Source organism: Ursus americanus, chromosome 8 (genome assembly GCF_024610735.1).
Source record: "Ursus americanus isolate L20-20 chromosome 8, mUrsAme1.1.p, whole genome shotgun sequence".
In the NCBI taxonomy this organism is placed as follows: domain Eukaryota; kingdom Metazoa; phylum Chordata; class Mammalia; order Carnivora; family Ursidae; genus Ursus; species Ursus americanus.
This window is the reverse complement of record NC_142134.1, coordinates 50,175,786-50,202,038: the sequence shown is the minus strand read 5'-3', so window position 1 is coordinate 50,202,038 and position 26,253 is coordinate 50,175,786. Positions and strand designations below refer to the sequence as shown.

Sequence of the window (26,253 nt, the reverse complement as noted above, 5' to 3'; positions counted from 1 at the left end):
CCATTTCCGGGTCAACGAGGCCGCCTGGGGCGGTGCAGATGTGAGTGTTAGCGGGTGTCCAGTCTATGGAGTCAGTTGTTACCCGCGACGTCGCGGAGGCAGGAGGTGGTGTCCGAGTGGGGGCCTTTGCCCCGCCAGGATGTTACCGGGCTTGGCCGCCGCCGCTGCGGCACACAGATGTAGCTGGTCCTCCCTGTACCGGCTCCGTCTGCGCTGCAGGGCGGCGGCCCACAGCTCCAGCGAGCGCCAGGGTGAGTGTCCCGCCTCGGCCGCAGACTCCGCGGCAGCCGGCCTGGAGGAGCAGGCCGGGCTCGGCGCCTCGCCTCGGGCAGTTCGCCCGCTTGCCCTTCCCCAACCCAGAACCTTCCTTTTGGGTCTCTGTCTTTGCAGTTCAGCCCGCCCAGCTGGCGGGGACTTCTGACAGCTTTCCCAGACCTTGGTTTTGCCTAAGGCCCTAGCACGATTCCTACGGAAACTTGGCGGGTAGTTCCCGGGCCGGGTCGCAGACAGGAAGCCAGTCACCTTGTACCAGATAAGATGATACGTGCGCATCGCGGTGTCCCCCAGTGACAACCCCTGTCCCCTAGGCAATGAGAAATTGCGGAATCCTGTAAGTGCCAGGATTTTTGGATTTCACCGACTCCCCTTCATTGAGCGCCTTTGGCTTAGTAGATTTTCTTGCCCTGCCTCCTTTTCCCATATTCCCAACTTTCCCCTCTAAATTTCCTAAAAGGAGGGAGGGACGGATGGGGGTGCTACTCATCATTTACGAATCATTCTGAAGTATGAGGGGGTGACGGTGCCACAGTCATTGAATGAGCCCAGTTTTGGATCGTAATGCAAAAGAATGAACTCTTCAGTTGCGTTGAACAATCTTTTTGGTGAAAATGTGTTTACTGGAGCTGTAACCCAGAAAAAGGAGGTTGAAGAGAATTTTTATCCCTCTCCTTCAACATTCTTTTTTGACTCAAATTTAAGTTGTTCCACAGTTTCCAAAATAGCATTGAACTTGTGAGTTTTAGGCTTACCTACGTTTTTGCCATAGATTGGCATGCTGTAGCTTGACCCCTCGAGAACAGAGGGAAAAACACAGAACTAAATCCACTCCTAGTCTAATTCTTTAGATTCTTGAAGTTACAGAGTATTTACAGAAACATTTCCCAAAAATTCATGTTTGAAAAAATTTGTAGCATGTTTGTGGCCTGGCAATAGAAGTTAGAACTTGTAGTCGAGTCATTCAAGTTTACAAGTAACATAGTGATGCCAGGGCTGTGCAGAATTAGATAAATTAGAATATATTAATATCTTTTATTTGCAATAAATGTAAAAAGTGGCTCTTAAAATTTCAGAAGGGTTAATTTTAAAGTCATGTTCTGAGGCTTTTTGATGGGGATAGAAAAGTTGAGTTTTTCTTTATTGGCAATATAGCTCGTTCTCTTATGAACAGAATGAATCTTCTGATTATACCGTACTCCAGAATCCCCAAGTAAACTTTCTAGCATAGTTGATTCTATTGACCAAGCAATTTTTTTTTTTTTAAAGATTTTATTTATTTATGTGACAGAGAGACAGCCAGCGAGAGAGGGAACACAAGCAGGGGGAGTGGGAGAGGAAGAAGCAGGCTCCCAGCAGAGGAGCTCGATGTGGGACTCGATCCCGGAACGCCGGGATCACGCCCTGAGCCGAAGGCAGACGCTTTAACGACTGCGCTACCCAGGCGCCCCTGACCAAGCAATTTTGACCTTTTACACTTAAATTAGGTATATTGGCTAAACTGCCTTCTAAGTTGTTAGAAAGGACTTGAAATAGTGTAATTTATAATTTCTATTCTCTGTAGCTGTCATCATGCCGAAAATTATGTACGCTTTGTCTCATCCGCCTGTGAACCACAGATAATAAGTACCTATTTCTTCAGTCAGAATGACTTTGCAGAGTTCTTTGGAATGGTTATCACCAGAAAATTAAAATGTGTTTTCACACTTAACATATAGTAGGTTTTAAAAATAACCTTCTTTGTGAAAATTTAGTTCCAATAATAACTGAAACAATTTTTAAAAGGGCAGCCATTATGGTAAAATTTAAAAAAAATTTAGAAAAAGGTTACTATTTAAGTCAGATGCATGTAAGAAGGAAAGGATATTTGAAGAACTGTTGGGAAAAAAATCTAAGCACAGATGTTTTGGTTTGTCAAGAAATAAAGTTTATGCTTCTAAAATTCCTGTATGGCAGAGGGGGTAAACTTACAAAGAGTAAGGAGAGAAGGAAACCTTAAGGGAAACAGTTGCTTTATCTGCATACTTAAAAATGAGAAATGCCTATACCCTGAAGCTCAGTTTAAAGGTGAAAAGGAAAATAGTATTGTAGAGCCTCACTATCCAAAAGAAGGATAATGTGAGCCATGTATGTAATCTTGGGTTGTCTGATAGCCATATGTGAAACAGTAAAAACAGATAGTTAATTTTAATAATATTTTATCCAGTATATTAAAAATATTTCAATATGTAATCAAGATAAAAATTGAGATATTTTACATCATCTTTTTGTACTAAATCTTCGAAGTCCAGTGTGTATTTTACATTTAGCACATTTTAGTTCAGAATAGCCACATTTCAAGTGCTCAGTGAACAGTGACTACTGTATTGGACAGGGCAGTTATAAAATTAGTATCCCTAATTTATTAAGAATTCTTACAAACCAGTGTATCTTCCGGGGGGGGGGAAGGGTGAAGGAAATGAATGAGTTCATAAAGGAGTTCAAGTGGCCAATAAAAATGTGAAAACGTACCATACTTACCAATAAGCATAGAAATGTAAGTTTAAGGATTTGCTATTCATCGCCTGTCTCATATTGGCTAAGTTTTTCATAATGATACCTCATAGTGAGGGTGCAGGAAAGCAGGAACTCTCTTTTTCTATTGATTGGGACATATAGTTGAACAGTGTTTTGGAGGTCATTTATTCTTTTATGAAAATAACTTTAGGGGCGCTTGGGTGGCTCAGTCGGTTGGGCATCTGCCTTCAGTTCAGGTCATGATTCCAGGGTCCTGAGATGGAGGAGCCCTGCGTCCAGCTCCTTGCTCAGCGGGGAGTCAGCTTCTCCCTCCCCCTGTGCCTGCTGTTCCCCCTACTTGAGCGTGCTCTCTCTCTGTCAAATGAGTGAATAAAATCGTAAAAAAAAAAAAAAAAAGAACTTTATGCTAAGTGAAATAAGTCAAGCAGAGAAAGACGATTATCATATGGTTTCACTTATTTGTGGAAAATAAAGAATAGCAGGGAGATCATTAGAAGAAGGAAGGGAAAAATAAAGGGGGGAAAACAAAGGGGGAGGCGAACCATGAGAGACTATGGACTCCAGGAAACAAACAGGGTTTCAGAGGGATGGGGTGGGGGGTTGGGCTAACCTGGTGATGGGTATTAAGGAGGGCACGTATTGCATGGAGCACTGGGTATTACATGCAAACAATGAATCATGGAACATTACATCAAAAGCTAATGATGTACTGTGTGGTGACTAACATATCATAATTTAAAACAAAAATAACTTCAAAGGTTTATACTTTCTGACTCAGTGATTCTATTTTTTTTTTTTAAAGGTTTAACCCGGGGATTGGGGAGGGGTGGGAGCAGAGACAAGCGGACTCTGCACAGAGCCTGACGTGGGGCTTGATCCCAGAACCCTGAGATCATGACCTGAGGCAAAGGCAGACACTTAATAATGACTGAGTCACCCAGGTGCTGCCACTGCCCCCTCCCCCCCGGGATTCTGTTTAAAGTTATATAAAGAAATAATCAGACAGGTATTACAGTGTGTATACAAGTTCATTATTCATAGTGACAAATTGATAAGATTTATAGAGTTGGAAACTGAAATATGGTGCCTTTATTATGGGCTGGTGATATATGCAACATTAAAAAAATCAGTTTAGAAGAATAGTGACTTGGAAAAATGCTATTATACTATTAGGTAAAACTAGAAAAAAGTACAGTTAATAATATATACTGTGATATTAACAGTGAATTTCTCTAGAAAATTTTTTTTCTTAACTTTGTGTTTTTCAATCTATAATGAACATAATCCTCTTAAATGATAAAAATGTGACTTAATTTCTGTAGTAAATATTTCCTTTTTAAGTTTCTCTGATTTTGCATAGAGCACTTATTTTATTTTTCATGTAATTATACCTTGCTTCATTTGGCAAAAATTTGAGGTGGGAGGGTGCTCCTTTAAGTACAGCGTACCAAATTAACAGTAACCTGTTTTTGTTTAAATCTGAGGTTAATGGACGTGTAGTTTTAAATAAGAAGATAAAGTTTTGTGTTTTACTTTTGTCTTAATCTGACAAGAATTTTGTTTTGTTGTGCCTGCCACCCCAACCCCCCCCCCCCCACTTTGAATAACTAGCAATAAAAGACCGTTTTGGCAGGCTGACACCATGATCCTATGTAGTTCAAGTTAATGATAAGATTTTTAACTGTAAAATGATGCTAACTATACCATGTGCCTCATAACTTTCAGTGAGTGAGGTTCAGTTCAGCAAAGAGGTCCAAGGCATTGTTATTCCTGATGCTGTGGTGCTGAACAAGACAAGCATAGTATCCACCTTTATTTGGCAGACACCAGGAGTGAGAAAACATGTCTAAATGCTGTAAAACAGGTAAATTGGGTGATGGGCTAGAAAGTAGCTAGCAGAGGCCATTTCATTAGATACACAGAGAGAGCGGTGACTGAGTCAAGTCTTGAAAAATGAAAATGAGCAAGCCCGGTGAACAGCAATCCAGGTAGAGCAAACAGGAACCCTAAAGACCAGACTAATAGTATTCAGGAGCAGAAAAACAAACTGCTGTGGCATAGGTAAGGGGGTAGGGTGTGAAATGAAGTTTGAGAGGCATTGGAGCCTTTTAGGCCATACGTTTAAAAGGCAATATTTAAAAAATCCCAGTCTGACTATGTGGAAAATGGATTGGAAAGGAGAGTGTGAATTGAAGAGATCATTTGGGAGTTATGTAGGCAGAGAAGGCTGTGGCTAGGCCATGGTAGTTAGCAGTGAAGATGGAGAGATGTAGATGGTTTTTAGGTATGTTTTGGCATATAAATTATACAGTGTGATAATACAGGTAAAGTATTTTGGACAATGGCACTTCGTATACCCTCAATATATTAGATATTGTTGTTTTTACTTTTTTAAAGCATATATTAACAAGAATTAAGTGCAGTAGAGATGTATACCAAGAGGAAGTGCAGGAAGCTGCCAGTATCTCATATGCTTTGCTTAAAAAACCCCAAAAACCAAAAACCAGAACTTCCCTGTTGCTGCATAGAAATCACATCAGTGGTAGTCCTCTAGGCCGAGCTGCTTGAGCTAGGTCACACTTTTGCTTGGTAGATGATTAGGCACAGAAGGGTTTCTGCATTTTTGGCTAGCCGAAAGCATTAAAGTAAACTAGATAGTGTTAATAGTAGTAGTAATAATAATAGAAGTCATTTGGCAATGACTACATTCTTAGTTTTTAAAAATGTAGGCATTTTTGAAAATACAGAAAAGTGTAAGTTATGGAGTAAAAATTATGCATAATCTAGATATTTCACCAGTCACATTTTTTTAAAGTAGGCTCTGCACCCAGCGTGGGACTCGAACTCACAAACAAACCTGAGATCAGGGGTCACATGCTCTACTGACTGAGACAGCCAGGTACCCAGGCTAGTCACATTTTTCATAGTTGAAATCCCACTGTTATTTTTTCTCATGCTTTTTTTTTTAGCAACATTATGAATATTTTCCCGCATTCTTAAAAGATTTAAATGTATATACAATGAAAATATAGGGACCTCTCATAACTTATTTTTCTGTTAGGAAACGTGTAAGTTGTTTCCAGTTTTTGCCATGATAAATATTACCACGAAGAACAGTTTTTGCATTTTATACTATTGTGTATTTAATGGGCCCAGCGAGCTTCTGCTGTGCTTCTCTGCTTATTATTGTGTATTTTAAGTTCACACTAACCTCTTACATAACTAAGTGTACCAGTGATTTAGTTTTTGATATGTCAGTGCTGTAGGAATTTGGGGGAGAAACTACTGAAATAGTCTCTTATCTTTAGAAGACTTAGGCTACCAGTTTGACTCTAGTCCTTAAATTAGCCAGTAAGAAAACAGTACAAACTGCAAGAAATCTGTTTGTTTGTTTTTGGTTATGGTTATTGCAGAAGCAACATATGCAGTAGACAGAATTGTCAGTTTGCATGAGACAAAAAGTTCTTGTGTTTGTTGTCTGAAAAAGAAGGCCACATTTCCTCTGAAAGCCAGAGTAGGTGGTAGGTGACAAACTAGATAGGAGAGAGAGGGCAGGTGCTTATCAGCAGTGATTGTTAGGAGCTACAGAGGCAGTAACAGTAAAATAAAAGCAAGAGAAGATCGTTGTAACTAGACGGACAGGGTAAGAGTCTCTCCGCAGTCTTGGTGAAGAAATAGCTTGTATATATACAGCAATGAGAAGTCCTTGTCCAAGCCCATAGAATAGTGAGCACCAAACTCTCAAAGATTAATCTTCTGTATGCAGCTTGTTTTAGATGTCACCTTGAGGAAAGGGTATATTAGTGGTGGGTAATATATTTTTTTTTTACTATTTTTCTGCCTCCTAGAATTAACTAATGAATTCAATAATTGATTAAAAAGTGTTTTTTTTTTTAAGATTTTATTTATTTATTAGAGAGAGAGAGCAAGCACAAGCAGGGGAAGCAGCAGAGGGAGAGGGAGAAGCAGGTTCCTTGCTGAGCAGGGAGCCCAATGCTGGGCTTGATCCCAAGACCCTAGGATCACGACCTGAGTCGAAGGCAGTCGCTTAACTGACTGAGTTACCCAAGTGCCCGTGCATTTCTTTTTTTTGAATGGTTGTGTTTCTGTTACTATGTGTTAGATATTATATTTGTTTTATTGAATCAAATGTAGTCCTGTATAATTTTAGAGTATAAAATGTTAAAGAAGGTAATGTATTCTTCAAGTTTTGTGCAATTTTTGATCTTGCATTAATGCTAAATGTGTACTTTTAAAGTTGCTGATACCTGAAATTCTACTGAAGTTAAAAATTAAGGACTTTTCAAAACAGCTAGCAAGGAAGATAGTGTCAAGAAAATGCAGGAGTTAATTTGAAGAGACCCTTCTGGCCAAAAATAGGACAGTTTGATCATTAAGCAGAATGACTAAGTGGATTGAAATATATCAAATAATGTTTAAATGTATGAAATAATGATACATACACAAATTAATGTGTCACTACTTCAGGATGGTAGGTAGTGAACTCAGTATTTTGAGAACTGATAAATAAGGAGAGAATTTAGCCTGATTTTCCTATATGAACTATACTGCTAGGTAACCAAGTAAATGTAGGGAATTTTCTTTTTTTGAAGTAATCTGACAAATGAAGTGGTAAAATCTGAATATCACCATTTTTTTAAAAGATTTTATTTATTTATTTGACAGAGAGACAGGCATTGAGAGAGGGAACACAAGCAGGGGTAGTGGGAGAGGAAGAAGCAGGCTCCCAGTGGAGGAGCCTGATGCGGGGCCCGATCCCATAACGCCAGGATCACACCCTGAGCCGAAGGCAGACGCTTAACGACTGAGCCACCCAGGCGCTCCTGAATATCGCCATTTTATAACCACCTAATGGATAAATGGTTCTGGGCATTGAACAACAGAAGACACTACACAAATAATGAGACAACCAAATATTATGTGGTTCCTGATGAAACAACTTATCACTGCCTTTTTTTTTTTTTTTTTTTTTTTTAAGTAGGATCTGTGTCCAACATGGGGCTTGAACTCATGACCGTGAGATCAAGAGTTGCTAGCTCTACCAACTGAGCCAGCTGGTCACCCCAGAACTCATCACTGCTTAATAAGTAGTGTTGTTCTAAAAAAAGGAATCAGAATTTAGATAAAACCTTTACATCCATTGATTTATAGAACATATAGAAGAACAGGTTAAACAGCACCATGGGAATTAAGTCAGCAAAATTCAGACTGGAAAACTACCAGGACAAAAATTTAGGGCAAACAACTTGGTTTCTTCAATTTAAAAATGGCTCTTAAAAAAAGACAGCCTGGGGGCACTTGGATGGGTGGCTTAGTCTGTGAAGTGTGTGACTCTTGATCTTAGCTCACGTCTTGATCTCAGGGTTGTGGGTTCAGGCCCTGTGTTGAGCTCTGTGCTAGCTGTGGAGTCAACTTAAAAAAAAAAAAATCCTGTGGCGTACAGGTAATTTAAAAGACATCCCAGTCAACAATAGTGTGTGGATCTTACTAGGATCTGTTCACACAAAGAATTCTAACACTTCTAACAGTTGGAAATTGAGGATATAATGATATAAGGCATTGTTTATTTTGTTGTAATCGTAGTTTGGCTGTATTTTAAAAAGTTCTTGTCTCTTAGAATGCATACTGAAAAATTTATGAATTAAATTATTTTATGTCTCAGGGGTGCCTGGGTGGCTCAGTCAGTGAAGCATCTGCCTTCTGCTCAGGTCATGATCCCAGGGTCTTGGGATTGAGTTCTGCGTTGGGCTCCTTGCTCAGCAGGAAACCTGCTCCTCCCTCTGCCTGCTGCTCCCCCTGCTTGTGTGCTCGCTCTCTCTGACAAAAAAATAAAAACTTAAAAAAAAAATACCGTGGAGTAGTTTCTCTTTAAACACTTCAGCACAGTCTCCATAAAAGCATTTGATCAGCGGGTGAAAAAAAAGCATGGGTGGCATATTGCCTTTGTTAGTGATAGTCACAAAAGATACTTTGAATAGGACTGACAAGTCAGAACACCAGTGGCCATGGTAAACAAGATGCTTTTCTGGAGGGTGAGTTTCTTAGGAAAATTTGCTTTAGCCCTTGCTTTACAGATTTGTCTAGTAGGCTACAGATTTTAATGTGCAAGGAGGTATATTGTTATATTTGCTTTACTTTAGAGTAAGCCTTTAAAAAATAGAGGCAAATGACCAGAAACATACTGGGCCTTCAACAATTACTTGCCAAGTAAGTGAAACAGTCAGTTGACATCAGGAAGTTTTTCAAAAAAAGTTCCAAGCCTGAAGCTTGAGTGAATATTTATACTGCTTTATGTTCCTCATGCTTTTCGATTTATCTTTGACGTTCATGATAACTTATGTTCCTGATGAATTCTCTGAGTCATTAAGACAAGTTTTATTTTCCTGATTTCGGAAGGCATATATCTGTACATGCACATACATGAGTTAACATTTTTGGAAGATCATTATTAAGCAGTTACAAAGTTTCACCCTTGGGGCGCCTGGATGGCTCAGTAGGTAAAGCACGTGACTCTTGATCTCTGGGTTGTGAGTTCAATCCCCAAGTTGGGTATAGAGATTCCTTAGAGGACAAAAGAAAGAAAAAGTTTCAGTCCTTAAATGCTTAACTCTCTATTCTCAGGAAAAACTTGACTATCTCTAATGATGTAACTTCATTATTTCACCTAACACTTGAAAAAATATGTAGATTATTCACAAGGTATTCAAGGTCTAGTACTCATAGTAAAAAAAAAAAAAAGGTCACAGGAGAGTAGAGACAGATTTAGTTTTCTGCCACTTCAGTGCAAGTGTGGAATATATTTTTCTTTGGTATTGCAGCCCTCCAAAGCCCACAGTCAGCCAGATGCAGCCGCTGAAGTGCTTTGTAATTAGTCTTCTATTCTTCCCTCAATTAGAATTCCTATATACTGAGGAATCTCACCAAATGTTGATCTAATTATCTGATTAAAAAAAATCAGTGACAGTATGAATGACTGATTAATATAATTCACTTATTGATTGTGAAATGAAAGGAATAAATCTCTAACTAGCAGAAGAAGGACATAGGGTAATTTTGAGTAGGAAGTCCTCCTTACCTCCCCCCTCTCAGAGTTCTCTATTCTGAAAAGCACATTATGCCAACATTTTTTTAACATGCAACAAGCATACAAAATAAAAAGTATTCTATGTCAGAGATGTTTCAGAAGAGGTGAATAATAAGAATGTCTTACCTGATTTTACATATTTTAAGTTTCCAGGGGCTCCTAGGTGGGCTCAGTGGGTTAAACATCGCACTTTGGCCCAGGTCATGGTCTCGGGGTGCTGGTATCGAGCCCCGTGTCAGGCTGCACGAGGAATCTGCTTGTCCGTCTGCCCCTCTGTCTGCTCTTGCTCACGTGTGCTGTCTCTCTCTCTCTCTCTTTCCCTCTCAAATAAATTAATAAAATCTTTAAAAAAAGACATTTAAAAAATAAAAGTTTCCCATATAAATAAATTTACAAATTAGAGAATAGGAATGTTATCATTATTTTTTCTTTACAAAATGTAGCCCCCATACACCTAGGGATCAGTGAAACACCTCTATAGAAAGGGTGGGTTGGCATGTGCATTTGGGTATTTAGCAGAATGAAAGTTTTCTTGTTATTCTGTAAAATTACTCTCTAATAGTGGGTATGCTTTGGGTATAAAATCTTTGTTGTGAGTTTGTTTGAAATTAATTTTTTTTTCTTGTAGAATGGCAGAATTTAGTGACATTGGGAAGTTTTTCAGACATGGTTCGCTGTAGTCACCCATATATTTGTACACTGGGTCAAGTGAAGTCATACTCCACAAATGTTCAAAAAGAAGGACAGGGATCACAGACTCTCAGAGTGGAAAAAATACCATCGTTTGATGAAACAGGTATGTATAAATCTTTTAAAATAATTTTTTTTTCTGTATACTCAAATAGCTTCTGTAAGATTATTTGTCCCTAGAATGTTTGATAGAGCTTATGTACAAAACTATCTGAATTAGTGTTTACTTTGTGGAAAGCTATTAAACTGCTAATTTACTTTCTTCTAATTTTTCTGCTCTTGACTCAGTTTTGGTAAGTTCTGTTTTTTTCTGGAAGTTTGTCCACTTAATCTAAATTTTTAATTTATTGGCATTAAGTTCATAATAGTCTTTGTATACTCTTAGCAGCATATATAGTTATAGCCTTTCCCCCCCCCATTCTTAATAGTGTTTGTCATTTTCTTGATTAATCTTGCCAGAGCTCTTCATTTTTTTATTTTTTCAAGTAATATCTTTTTGCTTTGAACATTTATATTGTATGTTAGTTTCCTGTTTCGTTAATTTTTATTCTTACCTTAATTATATCCTCCTTCTTTCTTTGTGTTTATTCTGTCATTCATTTTTAAATTATTAGGTAGCTGTTTTGTTCATTAATTCTGAACCTTCCTTCTCTTCTAAAATAGGCATTTAAGCCATGATAACCTTGATGGATTTGACAGTCTTTTCTTTAACAGTTCTCCCTAAAATTTTGCTTTATATATTTTGAAGCTTTGTTATTAGGTACATAAACATTTAGAATCATTACATTACACTGATGAATTACACCCTTTCTTTTTATGTAACAACTCTTTTTTTTTTTTTTGGTAATATCTCTACCAGATTTTATTACTATTTGCCTGGTATACATTTTCCAATCCTTTGACTTTAACCTTTTTTGTCCTGATTTGATAATCTTTGTCTTATAATTGGAAATTCAGTCTGTTTACATTTACCGTTATCACTGATATGTTTGGGCATATTTCTGCCATTGTATCATGAGTTTCCTTGAGGGTTTTGTTTTGTTTTTTTAATTTATTTTTTGCCTTTAAAAATTTTTTTTCTTTTTTCTTTTTCTTTTTTCTAATTGCATTATCTCTCTCCCCCATATGCACACGCATACATGCACTTGTTTGGGAGTTACATACTCTATGTACTTCCAAGTCTAAAGGTAATTAAAAAGTTTACATTTTTTTTCTGAAAAATATAAAGAACTTAGAATGCTTTAATTCTGATCACTTGCTCCCAAATTACATGCTTTATTGGCTAGTATTTTGTGTCTGTTCTGCTCTTTCCCTTCTATACAATATACATTGTTATTTGTTCAAATTTCTCTAAAATCTTTGTTAACCATCTTTTCTTATTTCTCTGGTTTTTCTGTCTGATGTGCATCCTATACAAGTTCCTTTAGGTGAGGATCTTTATGGTAAAGGTTCATTTAAGATGTTATTCCAGTGTCTTTTGGCTTCTCTTGCTGTTGAGAAGTCACATGTCATGCTTTTGTTCTCATGTCTTTTCTATTTTATTGCTTTTTAAATTTGATTAATTTTATTTTGAGAGTCTTTTTCTTTGGTGTAAACTGCAATTTTACTAGATATGTATTTCTATGTATTTATCCTGCTGAGATTTGTTGGGCTTCTAGGATCTAGTCTACAATCTCTGTCACTGTCTATTACCTTTTCTCAGTTCTCTCTCTCTCTCTTTCTCTCTTTTTTTTTTTTTAAGATTTTATTTATTCATTTGAGAGAGAACATAAGCAGAGGGAGAGGCAGAAGCAGACTCCCTGCTGAGCTGGGAGCCCAACCTGGGGCTCGATCCCAGGACCTGGAGATCATGACCTGAGCCAAAGGCAGATGCTTAACTGTCTGAGCCACCCAGACACCCCTCTCTCTCTCTCTCCTTTTTTTTATTTCCTTATTTATTTGAAGATTTATTTATTTGAGAGAGAGAGAGTGAGCAAGTGCAGTGGGGAGAGTCAGAGGGAGAGGGAGAGAGAAACTCTAAGTAGATGCGGAGCCCGATATAGGGCTTGATCTCATGACCCTGAGATCACGACCTGAGCTGAAACCAGGAGTCGGACACTTAACCGACTCTGCCACCCAGGTGCCCCTTTGCTCATTTATTTTTAAGTAATCTATACACCCAGCATGGGGCTCGAACTCTCAACCCTGAGATCAAGAGTCACATGCTCCACTGACTGAGCCAGTTCTCAGTTCTTTTATCTCTTTTTGGAACTCTAATTAGAATTATGTTAGATCTTCTTGCTTTATTTTCCATGTTTCTAAACCTCTCTGTCATATTTTGTATTTCTTTATCTTTCCGGCCTGAATTCTGGATTATTTTCTTAGGTCTGCCTAGTTTGCTAATTCCTTTGTTAGTTTGCCTCTGATCTACTGGTTGATATGTGTGTTGGGTTTTTAATTTCAGTGATTATATTTTTCATTTCTAGAAATTGTTTCTTTTTCACCTTGCTTATTTGTTCTCTTGTTCCTTATGTTTTCAAACTCCTGTTTTATTACATACCATATTAAACATGTCTATTATATATATATATATATTTTTAAGATTTTATTTATTTATTTGACAGAGACAGTGAGAGAGGGAACACAAGCAAGGGGACTGTGAGAGGGAGAAGCAGGCTTTCTGCCGAGCAGGTAGCCCAATGCGGGGCTCAATCCCAGGACCCTGGGATTATGACCTGAGCTGAAGGCAGATGCTTAACAACTGAGCCACCCAGGCGCCCCTGTTTTATATTCTATAAATGAAAATTCTGTCTGAAATTTTTTGGTTCTTACTATATTATCTTTTCCTCTGTGCACTCATTCATGATGCCACATCTGTGTTTTTTAATTGAGAGTTGTTCATTTCCCATGTAGTTTTATATTTTGGAACTATTTGAAGTCTCTCTGGATTGAAGATGCACTCCTACATAGAGTTTGTTTCTGCCTCTGTTAGCTGCTAGAAATACAGCTTGGGACGAAATTAACTTAAATTCTTTGCTCTAGACTTTTTAGGCCACTTTGGTAGCATGAATTCAGACTGCAAACTTGTGTGAGGGCTGACTTAGCCCTATGTTTTTCATCCCCACTATTTAACACCAAAGGAGAGGTTGGCATGCTTTCCTGCTGTTCCCTTCTGTGTGTATTTTTTAATTTTTTTTTAGTTCACAGCTATACTGTCTGTCTAGCTTTTTTTCTGGGTGTCCCTGTTAGATGTTCCATCTTGAATAGAATGTAGTCTTGTTCTCTGGTCTCTCATGCCCCTTGCAGCAATGGAAGTAGAAGCTCAAAGACTGTAAATGTCAACAGAAATCTCAGGGGAAAGGTTGGCTTTGGTGTTCTTACTTACTCTGTAGAGGTTCTGCTTTCCTTTTGTTTTTGCCCTCTTTGCATCATTTTTTGAAAAGATTTTGTTCAGGGTATCTAGTCTGCTGTGCAGCATTAAAATGAAGGCCTTTATTCACTAATTTATTCAAGAAGTATTTATTTTTAAGGATTTTATTTATTCATTTGGAGATGGAACAGGGGGAGGAGCAGAGGGAGAGGGATAAGCAGACTCTGCCTTGAGCGCAGATCTGGACTTGGGGCTCAATCCCACGTCCCTGAGATCATGACATGAGTCGAAATCAAGAGTCAGATGCTCAACTGACTTAGTCATGCAGGCACCCCAAGATGTATTTATTGAACACTTTTTATATGGCAGCAAAATAGAATGACTCTGAGTTTATTACTAAAACAGAGAATTACTAAAACAAAGTTAAGCAAACAAATGTAATACTGTATAGTAAATACTGTGATGGAGGAAATACTCTATGCTGCAGGAGCACTTAGAGGGGTATTGACTGAGTCTTGAGTGGTTGAGAAAGTTTTCCATGAGGAAATGTTATCTAACTGGGGACCTAAAAGAAAATTAGGTATTGGTGTGATGAATGGTAGAGAAAGAAGGTAAAACTGCAAGTAATTTAGTGTGATTAGATTAGTGAATATAGGACCTGGTGGTGATGTTCGTAGTTTTGAGAGCACAAGGGATATCAGGAGGTAAACAAAATCAGATCAAATTTTTGTTGAGGAGTTTGGACTTTTTTTTCCTAGGCAGTGGGAATCTGTTAGAGTATTTTAAGTAGAGAAGTGCTTGATCAGATTTAAAATTTTAGAAAGATAATTAGTTGCTGACTGGAAAACCGATTAGAAAGGAAGGAGACTGAGAGCAGTAACACAAGTGAGGGTCTAGACTAGGTTGGTTAATGGCAATGCTTTTTTTAAGTGAGTAGTTGAACTAGAGATTTAGGAGCTGAATAATTAGGACTTGGTGATTGAATTTAGGGAAAAGAGAAGAGGATCAAGTAAAGCATGGTGCCTGGTTACTGACTGGATTGGATGATCGTGTAGATGATTCACTGATTTCTAAAATTGGGAATACCAAAGCGAGAGTGTATTTTAATGAGAAGATGGTGATTTAGTTTGGACATCTGAATTGTAGGTGCCTCTGTGACATCTTAACAGATGACTGGTAGGCAGTTGGGTATGCTACTTTTCTGCTGTGAGACATCATCATCTCTTGGCTGTATTACTGCCTTCTCCCTGGGATCCTTGCTTCCGCTCTCTTTCATGCTCATTATGTTTCAGCCAAACCAGTCTTCTTTTGGTTCCTAGTAAATATAAACCTTGTTCTCATTATAGGGCCTTTGTTCTAGGTGCTTTCTCTTTCCAAGGTGTCCTTCTACACATGGCTAACCCCTTCCGGTCATTTACATCTTTGTTAGAATGTCACCTCTGCACAAAGTCATTCTTTAATCACTTCATCTAAAGTAGCCAACCACTCAGTCGGTAAGCGTCTGCCTTTGGTTCAGGTCATGATCCCAGGGTCCTGGGATCGAGCCCCATATGGGGCTCCCTGCTTAGCAGGGAATCTGCTTTTTCCACTCCCTCTGCCTGCTTGTGTACGCACATGCACGTGCTCTCTCTTTCTCTCTCTCTCTCTCAAATAAATAAAACCTTTAAAAAAATAAAGCAGCCACCCAGTCAGTCTTTAATATTAGCCTAATTTTAATTCCCTGTGTAAGTAGCAGTTAATACTGATTGATATTTTCAATATTTCTTTTACTTATTTCTCATCTACTACTTGTTTCCAAAGCCCCATGGAGAGCAGGAGCCTTAGTGCCTAGGGCAGTGGTTTACCTATAGTAGGGGTTCAATAAATATTTGTAAATGAGTGAATTCAGAGTTTTAACTTGGGGAGAGATTCGGGAGTAGTTATTAGCTATACCCAGGAGACAACTGAAGTCATGAGTGTGTTTGAGACAGTACAGGAAGGGAGTTCAGAGTGAGGAGATAAGATCTTCTAGTACAAAAATGCCCAATGAATAAGGGTCAGATGGAAGAGGAGAAACCTGCAAAGACTACTTGAGGAGCAGCCTGGAGACATAGGAGAAAAACCAAGGAGAATATGGTGTCAGAAGAAGAGAATGTTTAAGGAATAATAAACATTTTAAGACTACCTTTTCTTTAGCTGGATGTCTTTCACAGGGGACTATTTCAGAGATTCCTGGAGAAACCTGTGCTTGTTTTCACTGTGTTTTCATCCTTTTCCCTAAGCCCCATCCTCCCTTTGGGCTTAGTGTGCAGTTTTAGCCAATTTGGTGTCTTTCCCTTGTGATGATGGAGAACTGCAGGAACGAATATTGATTGAGAGTTTGATGTTAGAAGATGAAGGGATGGAGAGGTAATGAGTCCCTCAGTTCCAGAAATAAGCGTATTTATTGGAACATAGAAATGGGAAGAGAAACAAGTGAAGAAATAATATAATTAAAGGTAAACTATGTTATAATACACTTCTGAGGTGAACATAGACTCAGGCAAAAGTACTTAATGTTGGTTCTGCTATAGGAAATGCTTGAAATTGAAGTCCATGACCAGGTTTCTTTTTTCTCTGCTGACTGCAATCAAAATGTTCATTTATTCTCTTATATTAGAAATACATTGTTTATTGATGGTTTTATTTTGGGCTCAATTTTTCAGAATTTGCTTAGGCCAAATTAGAACTTGTTAGCCATTAGATAGACAGCAAGTAATTGCTTGATTGAAAGATAATTTGTATATTTAAGGATTTGAGATTGACTTTTGAATAATTCAAATCACATGGTAAAGTCAGGAACAGCTCATTAAGAGGCAGAGACTTGCTAAGGAATCCTTAAATTTTTAAGGAGCATTCAGATGTTTTAAATTTTAGTAAAATTAGTTTTAATTTTGCTAATGACAGCAGATGTGTGGCAAACAGCCAGGAGTTGAGCTTTTAACAAGTGTCTAGAGATATTCATGGATAGACTGTCTAGTTATTTATTGAAATCATAAGGATTCTACTCCAGTGACACAGTATAAGTTAAGATGTTGGTGTGCAAAATAAGTATTCATACATGTGTTTGAACCATTTACTAGCATTTCTTGTTTATGATTCTTAGCACTATATTATTAGTAGCATCTTGAGAAAAATATCCAGAAATACCATTCTTAGAACAACTCATTTCATGTGATGTGGTTGAATTACTTTGATCATTGTGGAAAAGAGCTTTTGACAATAGTTTTAGTTTTTCAGATACTAGGTGAGTTTTAAAAGCTTTTCCTTCAGTTTTGTCTGCCCTACTCTCCCCCAAAACAAAATTTTAAGAAATTGATATATAGATTTTATAAAGATGTTTTAGAATTTGCAAATAAAGATAAACAAAATATTATTGAACTGTTCAATGTCAAATGTTACAAGTTGTAGTTATTAATTAGTGTATCTTAAATTCATTTATTATTATTTTTTAAATATTTTTTATCTATTTATTAAAGAGAGAGCACAAGTGGGCAGAGGGGCAGATGGAGAGGGAGAAACAGACTCCCTGCTGAGCAGGGAGCCAGATGCGGGGCTCGATCCCCGGACCCTGGGATCATGACCTGAGCCGAAGGCAGACGTTCAAGTGACTGAGCCACCCAGGCACCCCTTAAATTTATTTTTTTATTTTTTAAGTAATCACTATACCCAACGTGGAGCTTAAACTCAAAACCCTGACATCAAGGGGTTCATGCTCTACTGACTGAGACAGCCAGGCACACCTAAGTAGGAGTGTTTTTAAGGTTATCTTTAATTTACCAATATATTATCATAACCTACTTAGGATTTGATGGATAGTTTTGGATTCTGGGTATATGTTTTAGTTATCAAAACATAATATACCCTGTTAAGTCATTTCTCCAGTGGCTTTCACTAAAAAAACCCTAGGAATATACTAAAAATTAGATGTAAGATTTTTGGTTTCATTTTTTTTTATTTTTGAAGATTTTATTTATTTTGGTGCATGTGCGTGCGAGAGAGAGAGAGAGAGAGAGAGGAGCAGAGGGAGGAGAAGCAGAGTCTCTACTGAGCAGGGAGCCCAGTGCTGGGATCATGACCTGAGCGGAAGGCAGGTGCTTAACCAGCTGAGGCTCCCAGGTGCCCTTTGCTTTTATTTCAAAGAGAGTTTTGCCTTTGTTAGTGCCTAGTCTGTTGGCATTTAATTTATCCTTAAAAGCTTTGAAGAAAGGTAAATCAGTGGCTAAGGCAGAAATTCTGATCAAGATGGCATTGTGAATAGATGCTTTGAGGTATCTGTTCTACTTCCCCTCGAGTAATAAATAAAATATAGGAAGAGAAAACTGAAGAAACAACTGGACTCAAAAAAAGATGGGCTATGTCCAAGGAGTGTAACAGAAGGTGCTGGATTCTGGTCTGTAATCAGGCATTAGCAAACAGTGGTTTGGTTTGGTTAGGGTAATGGATCTACAGGTGCTACATGCATAGCCAGGTGCTGGAGTCAGACTCATTGTTTGAACTTAGCCAAACTGGAAGGAGCCGAGATGCCCTGTAACAGATGCATGGATAAAGAAGATGTGGTCCATACATACAATGGAATATTACTCAGCCATCAGAAAAGATGAATACCCACCATCTGCATTGACATGGATGGAACTGGAGGGGATTATGCTAAGTGAAATAAGTCAAGCAGAGAAAGACAATTATCATATGGTTTCACTTATATGTGGAACATAAGGAATAGCATGGAGGACGTTAGGAGAAGGAAGGGAAAAATGAAGGGGGGAATCAGAGGAGTAGACGAACCATGAGAGATGGTGGACTCCGGGAAACAAACTGAGGGTTTCAGAGGGGAGAGGAGTAGGGGAATGGGTTAGCCCAGTGATGGGTATTAAGGAGGGCACATATTGCAATGAGCACTGGTTGTTATACACAAACAATGAATCATGGAACACTACATTAAAAACTAATGAAGTACTGTATGGTGACTAACATAACAATAAAAAAATAAAAAATAAATTGTAAAAAAATGAACTTACCCAAACACTGTCATATAGGAGGCTGAACTAGTCTCTTCCATTTGTTATGTGAGGCTTTGTCTTGTAGGAGGCTGTAGGGTAGGGAGGCGAGGGAAAAACAGGAGCTGGAACCTACTGTTTGCTGGTTTGGAGACTGGATAGAAGGGTAGGAATTTCAGACTGGCAGTAGGAAATCTAATTTAAGACAGAAGGATCAGATTGAGTTTTGAGCACTAAAGCATGAGAAGGAGAGTGAAAGGATATATCCTATTCAGAATAAGATTGTAAATTCCAAAATTTAAAAGTACACAAAGGATCATATTGAAATATAAATTTCAAATCAACGCATTATACACCTTAAACTTATAAACTCTTTTTTTTTCTTTTTAAAGATTTTATTTATTTGTCAGAGACACAGCGAGAGAGGGAACAAAAGCAGGGGGAGTGGGAGAGGGAGAAGCAGGCTTCCCACTGAGCAGGGAGCCTGACGTGGGGCTCAATCCCAGGACCCCGGGATCATGACCTGAGCCGAAGGCAGACACTTAACGACTGAGCCACCCATGCACCCCTAAACTTATAAAATCTTATATGTCAATTATATCAATAAAAAAATAAAAATACAGGAAAAATCGTAGTTGTAAGAAAGCCAACAAAATCAAATGTGTATTAACTGTAGGTGATTCTAAAATAAGTTTAATATCCTCAAAAAAATAAATGAAGTATTCATATTTTGAAATAAACTGGCAGAGTAAAACCAGAACAAATAAATCTGGAAAAGAGCCAACTAGAAATCTTAGAAATGAAAGTGTATGTAGTCACTAAAATAAAAATTTAATAGATTAGGGGCACCTGGGTGGTGCAGTTGGTTAAGTGTCTGACTCTTGGTTTTGGCTCAGGTTATGATCTTCGGGTCCTGGGATCGACCCCTGCATTGGGCTCAGCGTGGGGTTTGCTTTAGTTTCTCTCTCCCTCTCCCCCTACCCCTCCCGCTCATTCTCACTCTCTAAAATAAACAAATAAATAAGTGAATCTTTTTTAAAAAGTTTAAGAGATTAAATAGTCATCATCGAGTAGAGGATTAGTACATTGAAGTTGACCCTCAGTGTGCATAGAAAAGCAAAAAGATTTTCAAAAAAAAATGAAAAGGCATTTAAGAGGCATGAAGCTCTAGCCTACATTTAATAGGCTGTTTCAGAGAGAATAGAGAAATGGTGGAGAAGTATATAAAGTGACGATAAGAATTTTTGAGATTTTGGCAAAATAAGAATCTTCATATCAAAAGTACACTTTGAATACTAAGCAGGTTAAGTAAAAAGAAATTCACAGATTTAAAAACGAAAGCAAAAACAAGAAACAGCCCAACTTAAAAGCTTCCAAAGAGAAAACTGAAAATGCTGTCAGTCCAGTTGTTGCTCTTTTGAGGTAGACTTTTTATCTGTCATAATATGCAGAAAACACAGGGAGGAGTGATTTGGAGTAACATCTATGAAAGGGTAAAAGGAAAAATGAATGTTACTCTAGAATTTTACACTGGTCTAAATAACCAGTCTAGAGTGAAGGTAAAATAAAAATATTTCACATCTAGAAAGATGAATGTCATTTACTATTAACCCACCCACATTAAAAAAAAGAAACTTAAAGTATGTATTTGTGTAAGATACAGAGTAAACCAGAGGGAAAAAAGCATTGGAGGGGCGCCTGTGTGGCTCAGTAGTTTAAATGTCTGTCTTCGGCTCAGGTCATGATCCCAGAGTGCTGGGATCGAGCCCTGTGTCGGCCTCCCTGCTCAGCTGGGGGGCCTGCTTCTTCTCCCCCTGCCACTCCCCCTGCTTGTGTGTGCGCGCGCACTCTCTCTCTCTCAGATAAATCTTTGAAAAAAAAAGAAAAAAGCATTGGGATGTAAAAGAGACCATGAAGAGCAAGAAAGGGATAAAATGTGTGGGTAAAATTAACTATTGATGATAAAAACAAGAACAGCCTTTTAAAATATTAAATGCTAAAATTTTAGTCAAGAGTAATAAGATCAAAGAAGCTTTCCGTGATTAAACGTTTTCTTTCTTGTTTAGAGGAAAGTTGAGATACTGAATAACTTTACAGATTAGAAAGATTTACAGGAAAGTGTATTAAATTTTTAAGTGGAATCTTAAAAGAAATATAACAAATTTCAGACCATCATAGGGGATGGGGCGGGAAGAAGATGTAGATAACATCAATCTAACAGATGGCAAGAAAGGCAAAATAAAAATAAAAGCAAAAAAAAGAAAAAGGGATGGTAAACTGAAAACAGTAAAATGGCAGAAGTCCAAATGTACCACTACTCGAGTCGTCAGATTTCATGGTGCTGCGTATCATTTAAGTACACCGATACATCTAAATATGTGGAAACACTTTTTATTTTATTACATGTTTTCAAAGACGTGTTCTGGATCCTCTACTATCTCAGCTGCTCAAGTTCTTTGCTCTTAGGATTATCCTCTTGATCTGCTACACCAGCATTTTCTTCCTCCTCCTCATTCTTATCTCTATGTAAAATACAACTTTGGTAATGCAGAGTTTGACTGCCATTTCCTCTGTGAAGGCTTTACTGCCAAGGACATTCTGGACCAAAAATTAACGAAGTTTTGTCTTCTGATAATAAGGATGCCTTCTACATTGAAGACCTGCGAGACATTCTAAAGAAACATCTGAGATGGTTAAAAGCTCTTCCTTGGGTCACCCCCTTTCATGCATTCAAATGCAATGATAGAACTATAGTGAAGACCCAAGCTGCCTTTGGGACAGGATTTGACTGTGCCAGGAAGACTGAAATACAATTGGTGCAGAGTCTAAGGGTGCCTCCAGAGAGGATTATCTGTGCAGATCCTTGTAAACAAGTGTCTCAGGTTAAGTACGTTGCCAATAATGGAGTCCAGATGATGACTTTTGGATAGTGAAGTTGAATTGATGAAAGCTGCCAAGGCACATCCAAAGGCAAAGTTGGTTTTGTGAATTGCCACTGATGATTCCAAAGCAGTCTGTCTCAGTGCTAAATTTGGTGCCACACTCAAAACCAGCAGGATTCTTTTGGAGTGGGTGAGAGAGCTAAATATTGATGTCATCAGTGTCAGCTCCCATGTGGGAAGTGGCTGTCTGAGCCTGAGACCTTCGTGCAGACCATCTCTGATGCCTTCTGTGTCTTTGACATTGGGAACTGAGATTGGCTGCAACGTGTATCTGCTTGATATCAGTGGTGGCTTTTCTGGATCTGAGGACGTAAAGCTTAAATTTGAAGAGATCAGCAGCGTCATCAATCCAACACTGGACAAGTATTTCCTGTCAAAGTCAGACTCGGGATTGAGAATCATAGCTGAGCCCGGCAGATATTATGTTGCAGCAGCTTTCATGCTCAGTTAACGTCATTGCCAAAATACTCGTATTAAAGGAACAGACAGGCTCTGATGACGAGGATGAGTTGAGTGAACAAGCCTTTATGTATTACGTGAGTGATGGAGTATATGGATCATTTAATTGGATCCTTTATGATCATGCACATGTGAAGCCCCTTCTGCAGAAGAGACTGAAACCAGAGGCGAGGTACTGTTCAACTAGTGTATTGGGACCAACATGTGACGACCTTCATCACATTGTTGAGAGCTGTGATTTGTCCAAGATGCATGTGGGTAGTTGGATGCCCTTTGAAAACGTGGGTGCTCACACTGTTGCTGCTGCTTCTGGTTGGGTACCAGAGGCCCCCTATGTACTATAAGATGTCGGGGCCAGCATGGCAACTGATGCAGCAAATCCAGAACCACGACTTCCCGCCCGAAGCGGAGGAGTAGGACGTCAGCCTTCTGCCTGTGTCCTGTGCTCGGGAGAGTGGATGAAGCATCTCCTGTTGCCAGGGGGATGCTTCAGCCAGAATTCACGCGGAGGTGCCCCTCCTGTAGCTGTTAACTTCGAGTTTAGCTTGAATGGTGGGATGTGGGGGGACCATTTAACTTAATTACTGCTAGTTTTGAAATGTCTTTGTATGTAGGGTTGGCACAGATGCAGCAATATGGAAGGCTAGGAGATGGGGTCAGCTATCTGTGTTCCTGTGGAAACTATTTGAATATTTGTTTTTATAGGATTTTTATTCACTTCTCAAACATGCCACTGAAGAGTGCCTCAGCTGCTGAGCAGTCGTTTATAGCTTACACATTGGCAGAATGGGCCAAAAGCTTAGTGTTATGACCTGTTTTAAAAATAAAGTATCTTGGAGTGATTGGTTGCCTCAGTCAGTTGGGCGTCCTACTCTTGGTTTTGGCTAAGTCATGATCTCAGGGTTCTGGGGTCAAGCCCCGAGTTGGGCTCTGCACTCAGTGTGGAGTCGTCTTAGGATTCTATCCCTCTTCCTCTCCCTCCCCCTCTTCCCCTCTTCCTCCTAAATCTTAAAAAAAAAAAAAAAAGTGTTTTGAGGGGTACCTGGCTGGCTGAGTTGGTGGAGCCTGCAACTCTTGATCTCTTAAGATAGAGAAATCTGTATTAAAAAAAAACACAAGAAAAACCAAAGTGTCCTGAATTTTCTGTTGATTTCTAAGAAAGAGAATAGATTGAGATATTTGTATGTATCTCTAATTGTTTAGCTTGTTTTTATACTTTATTGTGTGATAACTTATTGGGTGTATGCTTTTGTGATTTACTTTTTTCAGTAAATTTTACTAAGCTTTATCCTAAAAGTGTATGTGTCTGGTTCATTAATTTTTGTGTAGATAATTAGAGTAGGTACTTTAGACGGTTGTGTGAATTAAATGAGTTGATAAATGTGAAGTGCTTAGAATAAATAGTGGTTGTCACATAGTAAAGGCTCAAAGAAAGATAACCATTATATTTATTATATTCACTACTGTATAAAATCTGTGACTAAAACATGGTCTGTCTTTTCTCATGCTTATGGACATTTGGGTTTCCAGTTTGAAGCAACAGAACAGTGCTGCTCTGAAACACTCATACACTTTTCTCCTTGTACTCTTGTGCAAGTTTCTATTAAGTCAAATATATTGGCTTAGAAGTTGAATTTGCTAGGTCATAAGCTATGCTTATGTTCATCTGTATCAGATAATGGCAACTTGCTTAGCAAGATAATTGTGCCTGTTTATATTTCCACTGCAGTGTATGAATTCCCATTGCTCCGTATCCTTGCCAACATTAGATATTGATACATTTTTTCATTTTTTCTAATCTGATGGTTGTAAAATGGCTTCTTGTGGTTTCGTTTGAATTTTGTCCATAATGAGGCAGCCATTTCTTCATATGTTTATTGGTTAATTGTATTTCCTTTCCTTCTTATTCTTGTCTTCTGCTCTGTTTTTCTAACGAGTTGTCTTTTTCTTGTTGATGTGGAAGAATTCTTAAATATGATAGTTATCCTCTGTTTATCCTATTTGTTAGAAGTATCTTCTCCCAATTTGAGGCTTTTCTTTTTCTTTTTTTTTTTTTTAAAGGATCTTTTGATGGACAGAAGTTTTGAATTTTAATTTCATTTTTTCTTGTTTAAGAAATCTGTCTCTAGCTAAAAATATTCTCTGTTGTTGTCTGTTAGGCCTGTAAATGCCTTAACATGTAAGTCCTTAATCCACCTGAAATTGGCTGTTTATGGGGTGAGATAGATTTAATTTTTGATTTTTATCTAATTATTCATTTATTTTGTGGGGGAGGGAATTGTACAGTTGTTGCAGTAACCACTTGGTAGTCATCCTTTCCTCATTGAATAATATCTCTAGAATTGGGTTGGTTTTTTTTTTTTAAGATTTTATTTATTTGAGAGAGAGAGAACAAGCAGGGAGCGGAGGGAGAGGAACAAGCAGCCTCCCGCTGAGCAGGGAGCCCGACACGGGTCTCAATCCCAGGACCCTGAGATCATGACCTGTGCCAAAGTCAGTTGCTTAACCGACTGAGCCACTCAGGCACTCCTCTAGTGTAGTTTTGAGTAAAAGGATTTGTAGTGTGTGTCCTCGTTTTATTCCTTATTTTAAAGAAATGCATCTAAATTTTCACCATTGCGTTTGTTAGAGGTTTATTTTCTAAGGAAATTCCTTTTTGTGATAATTTTCAAAAAAGTTTGGAACTTGCATGGGTGTTGAATTTTAGTGAATGCTTTTTCTTTAGCTTCTGAAATGATTTTATAGCTTTTGTCCTTTAGTATGTTAATGAGGGGCATTAATAGTTTTACTAATGTTTGACTATTCTTGAATTCCTAGGATAAATCCAACTTGGTCTGTCATATATTATCTTTTTTATATATTGCCAGATTGTTAGCTAATATTAAGTTTATAGGTTTGTATGAAAGCAACTACTTATTGTTACTTTTTAAATAAACTTTATAGCAGAAAATATAGGTGCTGAACTGAAAGCTCCACTTATTAAGCAAGAATCTCTCCAAGTAAGAGGTAAATATATTTTATTCTATTTTTTATTATAATGGTGTTTTGATTTAAATGTACAAAATTAGTTTATATAGAGCTCTGTATATTTATATTATTCTGAGTGTACAGTCCATTTTTACTTTTCTTTATACCTACCATAAAGATTTATTCTCCTGCTTATAAGCTAATTTTCTACTGAAGTTCACTTTGCATTCTGGTTATAAATTTTGTGGTAATTGTTTTTTCGAAAGCCCAAAGAAGGGAGTAATGGCAAATAAAAGTCATCAATTGCTTTATCATTTTTAGAAAAGTAATGTGATTAAAGAAAAAGAGACCAATACCTTTCAGTTACAGCATGTTCAAATCCAGATAGATTTTGGACATTCTTGTCCAACTTTCTCTTTTAGGAATAACTGAATGACGAAGGCATTCTTCTTTGCAGCTCTGCTCTTTGTAATGATAGGCTCCTGTCTCCAAGCAGCATGTTGTACAGAGCCAGTAACTGTGACTAGAAGCACCATGGCTTTGGCATCAGACAAAAGTGGACTCAGTTTGTGGCTCCAGCATGTACTAGCTGTATGGCCTTGGGCACTTACCTTGGGCCAAAGTTTTCTCCCTGTAAGATTGTGCTAAAAATGGGATTTCTTTTCTAGGATAATCTTAAAGATGATCCGTAGTATACAGTTACAGTTAAGAATAATTAACATAATTGCCGTCATCATCGTCAGTAATCTGGGCTGGGACAGGCCAATAGGGATTTCTATATACTTTGAAGAAATCTTTAAAAAGTAATTTAAAAAAACTCATCTTTTAAAAGGAAGAAGTAGTTCTTTGCTCCAGAGGAGCTCATCTGGATATAGAATTTTAGGATCATTAGAGTAGGGCAGTTTAGAGACTTGAAACTCATGGAAAAAGAAACCT

General features: G+C 38.0%; 1 protein-coding gene and 1 pseudogene across 1 annotated transcript in view; both read left to right on the top strand.

The window, feature by feature from the left end:
- SLC30A9 (solute carrier family 30 member 9) overlaps window positions 1-26,253 on the top strand; it is an 83,505-nt gene continuing 57,252 nt past the window's right edge. Inside the window, exons 1-3 of the mRNA XM_045815987.2 lie at window positions 1-251; window positions 10,524-10,691; window positions 25,294-25,356. Of these exons, the coding sequence (XP_045671943.1) occupies window positions 140-251; window positions 10,524-10,691; window positions 25,294-25,356 (343 nt within the window). The 5' untranslated portion in view covers window positions 1-139. The remainder of the gene's footprint in view (window positions 252-10,523; window positions 10,692-25,293; window positions 25,357-26,253) is intronic.
- LOC123804102 (ornithine decarboxylase pseudogene) lies at window positions 20,455-25,285 on the top strand (annotated as a pseudogene).